The sequence below is a fragment of the Oncorhynchus mykiss genome, chromosome 7 (assembly GCF_057628025.1).
Source record: "Oncorhynchus mykiss isolate SJ-2025 chromosome 7, ASM5762802v1, whole genome shotgun sequence".
NCBI lineage: Eukaryota > Metazoa > Chordata > Actinopteri > Salmoniformes > Salmonidae > Oncorhynchus > Oncorhynchus mykiss.
In genome coordinates this window covers 50,123,301-50,132,428 of record NC_143028.1, presented here as the reverse complement: position 1 = coordinate 50,132,428, position 9,128 = coordinate 50,123,301, and the positions used below count along the sequence as shown (strand labels likewise).

The following is a 9,128-nucleotide window of genomic DNA, read 5'->3' as shown; positions in this document are numbered from 1 at the left end:
CCCCTGGAGCCATCTCCATTACCCACTCCTTTTCACTCCTTCTCTCTGTCTCCCTTCAGCCTGGTGTGTGAGTGTTTTACATGAGCTGTGTCTGTTCTACTGAGTCTATGTGGAAACAATAAAGCGCAGCTACCACCGTGTTGATGGAGGTAATGGTACCTACACAGTGTAACTAACAGAGGTATCCCTTACGCCAAAAACTGATGTTTTTATGTGATCATGTGACCGTATGTGAAGTTAATGTGATAACATGTGACAACATGTAAAGAAACATGTAATAACATGAAACTACACATCCGAAAACATGTGATCCCATGTGAAGTGTTCCAAAAACATGTTTTCACCTGATGATTCGTGTGATTTTCCATATGTGAAATCATGTGGTTGTTCTGTAATGGATATATGTATGTGTGTGTCGTATTCTCTGAATGCAGTTGTGTTCAGTCTAGGGTCCTCAAACAACCTCTCTCTGCCCAGCCACTGTGGCGCCACAAGAGGCTGTGAGTCCAGAACAGCTTGTTAAATCCATACCTGAGATTCTAACAGGAATGACCTCATCTTTATTCTGTTATACAACATGCAGTTTAGTGAACTCACTGTACAAAATATATATTCCCCTCTCTCCAGTCCAACTAATATAAGAGTGTAGGACTATGGGCTCCAAATGCAACAATGTGTGCTGTGTTTATTTGTTACTGATAAGCACTATGAACACGTACTCCCTGCATAATCTGTAACAATTAAAACACTGCAACACCCAATATGCAATGTGCAACACTCAAGTACTGTAGATAAAACTGACTTGTGTTATAGCAGATGATAATGTATCATAGCCTATTGTACAATAAAGCAATGACACAATGTTTACCCATGTTTACCAACTGTTTACCAATGTTTACCAACTGTTTACCAATGTTTACTACATCTTCATAAAATATCTGTAAATTACTCCTAGTGTAGCCTGTAAAACACATATAACCCCCTATAAATCCTTTTAAGTATACATTATTAATGTAAAGTGAAACCATAAAATATTCATGAATGTAGTTTACTACTGCAGGTGCTGTGTGTACAAGCCTTTAAATTGAAAGCTATGTCTTTAAGAGCTGAGTGAAAGGCGGAGCCAGAGTGTTCTTGTGTTGTGTGGTGGAGCTTAAAAGAACATCGCTCACAACAACAGTATTGAGAACTCTCCCAGAACACAGTAGTTATAGTGGAAAATGTGCTGTCCTTTATTTCGGCTCAGTGTCATAGAAGACTGAAGCTTCTAGATTGGCCCAACTAATGTCTACAGCAAAACAGGGGAGCTAGAACTGTCGACAATAGAGGATTCTCAACGGTTGGAGAAGTGACAGCGGATGTGAAAACTGCGAGGTTGTAAGGTGAGCTCTAAAAACTTGGTTTGACGTGACATGTAGCTATTATAATTTTTTGGTGTGTTGATGACGACAGCAGTGATTGATTCATTCCCTCTTATATTCCAGCCGATACATTGTGTCATACATTGTATCCCCCTGGTATATCTTTATATTATATTTAATATCGCTATCATTATGCCTCTCATACTTAAGTCAATATGTTAAACAGTAAGCAATTTAAAGTTGGAACAAGTTGTTCTCCTTGTATGGTAAACATTAACATTTTTAATGGCATAAGAATGAAGATAAGATGGATCCTTATTTGAGATCGGGAAACGTATATTATGGAGTGAGTCACCTTGGAAAGCTCTTACAATCGATCCTGTATAGCGATGGGGTGTGCGCGCTGTTTGCTTGTAGCACAGGTAGAGCGAGTATGGTTGCTCGGAAACCGCTGCAGGGGTGTTATAGGTGGGGTGTGAACTTAAACGTGTTGCTGTGCCCAATGTGTCACGAGCTATAGTAAGGTATGTTCGAAATGGCACCCAATTACATAGAGCAAAAGTAGTACATTGCGAGGAAAAAGGTGATAAGGGGTTAATATTGTTGGTGTGTATCTACATGGTGTGTATGTAACACCAGACCTCTTGGCCTGGAGTGACTGCTGAGCTCTAGGTCTTGGTGTTTTGCTGGTAGGCTATGCATGTCAAATAGAGATGGTCAGATTGTCATCATCACAAATGTGATTACCACATGTCTTCCCACAACAAAAAACTATGTTCTCTGAAAAAAATTGCCTGCAACGTTCCTATTCATTATTTTCTCTAACTACCCATTTGTTTAATCCTGTTGCCTCTAAATGCACTCCATGTAGACTATGGTTAACTGCTGCCTGTAACTATTTTTGCACCTCTTGCCAGAGGAAGTGCAAGCCCCTAGGTGTTCATTATTGAGGATCAAGTTGCTTCCTATCACCTCCGAATCCAGGGCCCTAGGCAAGGGATGGAGAGATGCCATGGTGGACAATTTTGCCCGAGCTGACATCCCGGGCATTCTGTGGTTCCAGAACTTTGTTTCTGAATGACTAGCAGTCTGGACAACACGTCAATCTATCCATTCTCTAGACCTGCCATGGTGTGTTCTCACATCCTGATGATTAGTGATTGAAGATAGATATAGACTATATTGTTCTGGCCATGCATTTGTTGATACAATGCAGAACACAGTGGATGAACTGCTTTACATGGTATAGACTTCTGTGAAGTGGTCTCCAACGTTTGAGCAGAGATGACCCCCCCCTCCCCCCCAGGTCAGGTCTAGCCCACATGTTACAACTCTACTCAAAGGAAGACGGGGGCTATGGTGGGATGCATTCACTCCCCTCTTCTGGCCACAGGCTCCTAATTAAAATGAATGTCACATGTCTATGGTCCATACAAAAAATGTCAGGGTGTCATGTAGGCATGACAATTACTGGCTATTACTAGTCTGGCCTGGGATGAATATTCTCCTGAAGACGGACTACATTGGAACATTACTTAATGTGCTGCTGTACCAAACAGCGCCATTTAAATGAGCACATCAAGAAAGCAAAAGACTACTTTGCAGGGTATGTGAAATCAGATACGCCAGGATTTTGGCACATCTGTAAAACAAAGTATCACAATTATTTGTTCCACAGATGTGACTTGATTTCCTCCTCCTGATCCATGCTTGCATTGTTAACTCAGCCCTGACACACATTAGACATGCCAGGAACATCCAGGCCATCTGACATGGGGAGTGCTTGCAACACCAGGCATATCTCTGGTTACAGGAACAGTCCTGTCTAAAAGAGATCTGCAGTCAACTATACCTGCCTACTGCGGCGCAATCAACACTGCTGTTGTATAAAGACACTGTCAGTGTTTTGGGTTTAGTTTACAACTCAGCCATTTTGTTTCTAACTGACATAAGATCCAGTATGAAGGACTTAACACTTTACTTAAAGCCAATGGGTATAGTGCATGTAGTAATGATCTATTATTAAAAGGCTTATCATGTCGTATTTCGATGCTGCAGTTTTTTGAACCAACTGTAAATTGCTGTTCAGGCTAGACATCATTATTACATGATGCTGAGACATTTTCTGTGAGTAGACATGCTTCTAAAAGTCTTGCAAGGCGTTCTAGCCACATCATCGAAACACATTATACCTGTGGTATGTTTATTAACAAGAACATTCATGTCACTAGCGGTGTTCCTCTTTTGTGGTCTGTTTCCTCAGTGTGAGAAAATGAGTATTGTTTTTGTAGTTTGTCTGTACTGTGTGTAGCATGTACATGTTGTCTGTAGCAACTAAACAGAGCATTGTGTGACATGGCGCTCTCTGTCCTGAGGGTGTGTAGGGGCACAAGTGTCTTTTAAGGTCCCATCAACCTGAACATTTGTCATTCCACAGCCAGAGGAGCCAAGGATAATGTTTCTCCGTGTTCTTTTTAAAAACCACTACTGGAGTGTGAGGCACAAGGCCACAGCTCTTTAATTAGTGAGAGAGGGAAGGCTAACAGCTCTGGAAAAAAGAAAGGAGGGACATCTTTTGGGGCTCCCGTCAGGATTTCTTTCTACTACATGGAGAAAGCTTTTAGGTTCCGCTATTCCATGCAAAATACAACACCAGAGGACACTCGTCGTCAGAGGATTGTGTCTCATGTTGGTGGAAATTTGTCAATGAGCAAAATAGATCATATCTAACCGTACTTTTATAACTGTCTCCTGCCTCGAACCCTGTTCACTTTCACTCATGTTCCTGTCTCTTGGCTGTGTTACAGGTCCAGCAGTAGCAGCCAGCCGGGGCTAGCCAAGCGTTTCCTGGCTTTGATGCGACTCGATTGTGCCTGGAGTATGTCCACAGCGGGCCTGACTGCCCAGGAGATCTGTTTACCCACAGACAGCCCCTTCCTGCGGGCTAGTCACTGTCTCAGCATGGCTGGAGCCAAGCCCTCATGGAGCCACCACCATGAGCTGGACAAGTAAGTCTGCTGCATGCTGGGTTGGAGTAACTAACGACATGTATTCAGTTACATGTAATCTCATTACATTACATCTTATCAGTTACGTTACCAGCAAAAAATATTATAATCAGATTACAGATACTTTTGAAACTAGATTACCTATTGGCTTACTTTTCAATTAAAAAAGGGTAGTTGCAAAAAAATACATTGACACCTTTCTGTTTTCTCAATGACATTCAATCCTGCATTGAAAATAATCTTAAGTTTGTTAAACCTGAGCAAGTCTGACTACAAGTCAGTGACCACTATGATGACACACCAAAGTGTTTGATGGATCCTTTATCTTCTAATGCCTCTAAAGGGAAAGTCATCCAAAAGTAACTGAAAGTAATCTGTTACTCAGTTTGGGTAATCCAAAAGATATGTTACTGATTGCAATTCTGGACAGGTAACTAGTAAATGTAACAATAACGTTTAGAAAGTAGCCTACCCAACCCTGCTCACGTCTGTCCCCTGTTACTAGAATATGATTTTTATTACAGTTAATATTTTACCAAGGGTATTCCTGCAGGGATGGTTGGAATTATTTTAACTACATGCAGATTGGACAATTACTAAACAATGTGCGTCATTTCATTTTACAGTTTGTACTTCAGTATGGATGCAGCACCCACGGAATACAACTTTCAATTTCAGCAGCAGGTGCCACCATCGCTCAATTCTGAGAGTGAGTACTGGACCCAGCCACTGTAGAATCTATTTCTATGTTACCAACCACCACTTACACCCACAATCCTTCCTTTTGCCCTCTGCCTTCTACACAGCCTTACAAGGAGGGATTTAATACTATGCCTCTGAGCCAACTGGTCAATGTTTACTGGGAGGTTTTCCTGTTTCTATAAGATTAGAAAGCCAGAATGGCTGCCAAGGGCCTGGCCTGCTCTAAATATATCCTGGGGAATGTTTAACAAAACCCTGAGAGGAGAACTGCTTTCAAGTAATTGCGGTGTGCCTCTGACCTCCACTCTTTCAGGAAACTTCTAACCTAGGGAGCCTGGCGAAAGTTAATTAGTGATGTACCAAGGTTGTAATTGTTCTCTGGTCATTACCAAATGTCAAAATTGATATCTAATTGGTTTTCTAACCACCTTCTCTCCTCTCTACCTCTACAGGACAGAAACATAGCCCTGGTGCACAGCGGTTACCCTCAAAGAAGTCCCGTCCCACCCATCTGTCCCTGTCATCCAGCGCTGAGCCCTCCACCCCTAGCCCTGCTGAGGATGACCAGGTGGTCCCATCCTTCCAGAGGTTGTCTGTGTACGAACGCTGCAGCCCCCCACACACACCTAGCCGGGGGGCCAAGCCCCTGCCCCCTCTCCCTGGGCGGGGAGACCTTTCCCCTGACCAGGCCATGGACAATGAGGTGGAGTTCTTCACCAGTTCAGATGACAGCCGTTGCTTGGTTCCTGAGCAGTGTCCCCCTAAACCCTCTGCCTCCCGCTACGGAGCCCCCAGCCGCAGGAGTTTCAGGCACTGTGGACAGATTAACTATGCCTACTTTGAGGGGCCAGTGGGGCAGCAGAGACCACAGGAACGGCAGGCGCAGCAGCGGATACAGGCACAGCAGCGACAACAGGAGCAACAACAAAGATTGGAGCAGGTAGAGCAACAGCCATTGGAGCAACCACTGTATCCCAGACAGCAGGACCGAGCCCAGAGGAAGCTGCGGCGCTCTCATTCCGGGCCTGCTGGCTCCTTCAACAAGCCCACGTCGCTGCGCATGCCCTGTCACCACCGCCACACTCAGGGCATGGACAAACCAGAGGTGCCCCCCCGCGTGCCCATCCCCCCACGGCCCATCAAGACTGCAGACTACCGCCGCTGGTCAGCTGAGGTGTCCTCTGGGGCCTACAGTGATGAGGACAAGCCCCCGAAGGTTCCCCCAAGGGACCCTTTGTTGTCTCAAGGCAGCTCCCGTACCCCAAGCCCCAAGAGCCTCCCCTCATACCTCAACGGTGTTATGCCTCCCACGCAGAGCTTTGCCCCAGACCCTAAGTACGTGAGGCGAGGTTTACAGAGGCAGAACAGCGAGGGGTCTCCCTGCATCCTGCCGGTCATGGAGAACGGCATGAAGGCCAGCACCACACACTACTTCTTGCTTCCTCAGAGGCCTGCCTACCTAGACAAACCTTACTTGGAGAAGTTCATCCGGGATATGGACTACCCGGCAGGTCGCAGTAGAGGGGCTTCAGACCCAGAGTGGGATTGTCAGACCAGGAGGAAAGCACAGGTGGATTTAGTTTGAGCTGGAGGAGACAAGTTAGGGAAGGCCTCCACTGGACACAAGCAAACAACCTCTGGGCACAAAGTGCCTCAGGACACTGAAGCCTTCAAACGTTTACTGCTGCTTTGACACTGACGACGTTGGTAGTTTTACCTCAGTATTCTAAAAACGTAGGGGTTTTGATATACCATTTTGAGTTACTGGGACATTTGGAATTGCAATCAAAACACATGAGCTAAACGTTGTGTGTGTTTGGGGGGGGGGGGGGTGATATTTAACCATTTTAGAGTGATTATTTTTTTAATATGATTTGTCAGTACATTATGTAAATGTTTTGCTGATACAGTGGTTCAGTTTTAGGGTATAAGCAGGACTTGTGCCTCCATGTTCTCAGTGTTGTGTGTCTCACAGGTAGAGGACATTTTGTGAGTTGTATATTGTGTTTTGATATTGCTTATGTGTCTCAACTTAGGGACAAAGGGTCAGTAAAGCAATTATTATCTTGTGTTGCATCTATGAAGTCTAAAGATCCCAATGTATTTAAACACTTTAAATGAAGGATTCCCCACCCTAACTCCTATTTTGTATAAGCATGAAAATAGGAATGCACATGTCCTGCCTTGTTGATATTTCAGTCTTAATCAGACCACTATGTTTATGGATGGCAGTGTGTTTCTATGTTTCCCTCACTGGATGTACAACTCTGTACCAGTGGGGGCTGTGGAATATTGGTCTGCATGTATCCAGTGGGATGTCTAGTGCAGATTATACTTTGTTACGCATGTGTGTACGTGGTGCAAGTTTGTTTTCTCTGCTGTTTTTGTGTGACTTTTCTACCATATTGTAGAAAATTAGGTTAACAATATTTGTTACTGTTCTCTGCCTGTTTTTCATCACTGCTTCCAAATACATGGTTGCAAAGTGTATCCTCCCTAACCCCTATATTACTTTCATTCTCTGGAGTTCTTTTGTTGAACATATGTGAATGTATGCTTTTCTCAACTGAATTGTCTCAAACTGTGTGGGGAGCTCAGTTGTTGGTCAAGCAGTGAGTCAATGTGTGGAACTAACTGCCTTCAACACAACCCCCCCTCAGAATACAGGGTAGCCTAGTGGTTAGAGTGTTGGACTAGTAACCGGAAGGTTGCAAGTTCAAACCCCCGAGCTGACCTCTGTCGTTCTGCCCCTGAACAGGCAGTTAGCCTAGGAACAGTGGGTTATCATTGAAAATAACAATTTGTTCTTAACTAACTTGCCTGGTTAAATAAAGGTAAAAAAAACAAATCAATATATTACCCAACATTTTGTGGACTGTAATCCTAAAATAATTAGAATTGAAGAATAAATAACTGAAACATTGCCAAATATTTCTTAATCCCTTATGACAATCAAACCACTACTTTACTCAGTCAATATACCACGTTTTAGAATTTTAAACACAACATTATATATACACAAGTGATCATGGATCACAGAGATGTTGGGCACACGTGATAACATAGACCTATATTATGCAGACTGTGTGGGGCTTACCTACCTGACACAGACTTTCCTGTTCTGCTTGTGCATTCCTGCCTGACGTGACTACAGTGGGTGTAGTCCAGAGACTTTGGCTGCTGGCGGCCAGGCAACAATATAGATTTTATTGTTATAGATTATTCAAGATCCATCGTGATGACATAGTAAATGTAGCAAGTGTGTGGAAGTAATCCTGGATATAAAACACCGTGTTCCAATCCATATCAGATTAGCTCTAAAGTCAAATGGTCACTTCAGTACATTTTCCCTCCAGGGCAAAGTGAAAAAACCTAGAAGAGGCCATTTTTTTATATTTAATGTATAAGAAATTGTTTACATTGTACGCTGTTATTTAACCTTAACCTATTCCCATGTCTTATCGGAAACAATGAAATCAAATGAAGACTTTAGTTCATTGAGAATTTACATGATCTGCTGTGGTGAAACAAATGCACTGGGAGTAAAGAACTGTATGCTGTGTCACAGTATTTAACATAATTCCAGTTGTCATTGTGAATAGTTGATCAATGTATCAGTCTTTAAAGGAGAAAATAAAATGACTTATTTATGAATCGGTCTTCTGTATTCTGTTAGTTGCATGTGTTGAATGGTGTGAGATGAACTCTGATTCAGCTGTTGTTGGGCCTGTTTTATCACCCCCACCCACACCCTCATGCAGCGCCTCATTACAGCTGGCTGCAGTCCAAACACAAAGCAGAGTTTCTTAGACAGACAGGTATACATTACCTTCCCCTTCCTGGTTGAAAGAATGACTCTTTTCCCCCCTGGCTACCTGTTGAGCAACTCCGAGGCTAGGTGTCCTGGTGGCTCAGGTCTTCGGTGCTTCATGTTTCACTGTGGGAGTCCAGAGCTTGAATGATGACTGGAAGAGTTATTTTATTTGAAAATATTTGTCAGTGCAGTCAATCATTTATAAGGCCGCTAAACACAGAGCAGAAGGACTGAAATTATTAG

At 43.3% G+C, this 9,128-nt stretch overlaps 1 protein-coding gene across 1 annotated transcript; it reads left to right on the top strand.

Annotated features, from left to right (window-relative positions):
• Nucleotides 1–1,108: 1,108 nt before the first annotated feature.
• Nucleotides 1,109–8,725, top strand: LOC110528023 (ERBB receptor feedback inhibitor 1). Its single transcript, XM_021609801.3, has 4 exons — nt 1,109–1,382; nt 4,169–4,369; nt 4,996–5,078; nt 5,524–8,725. Exons 2-4 carry the CDS (start codon nt 4,218–4,220, stop codon nt 6,654–6,656), a joined length of 1,368 nt encoding a protein of 455 aa, XP_021465476.2. The 5' UTR covers nt 1,109–1,382; nt 4,169–4,217; the 3' UTR covers nt 6,657–8,725.
• Nucleotides 8,726–9,128: the final 403 nt, after the last annotated feature.

Bases quoted from the DNA above. Each gene is read 5' to 3' on its own strand.
- LOC110528023 (XM_021609801.3), top strand. From the start codon at position 4,218: ATGCGACTCGATTGTGCCTGGAGTATGTCCACAGCGGGCCTGACTGCC. The intron at 4,370-4,995 runs GTAAGTCTGCTG...TTCATTTTACAG, and splicing joins CACCACCATGAGCTGGACAA to TTTGTACTTCAGTATGGATG. The intron at 5,079-5,523 runs GTGAGTACTGGA...CTACCTCTACAG, and splicing joins ACCATCGCTCAATTCTGAGA to GACAGAAACATAGCCCTGGT.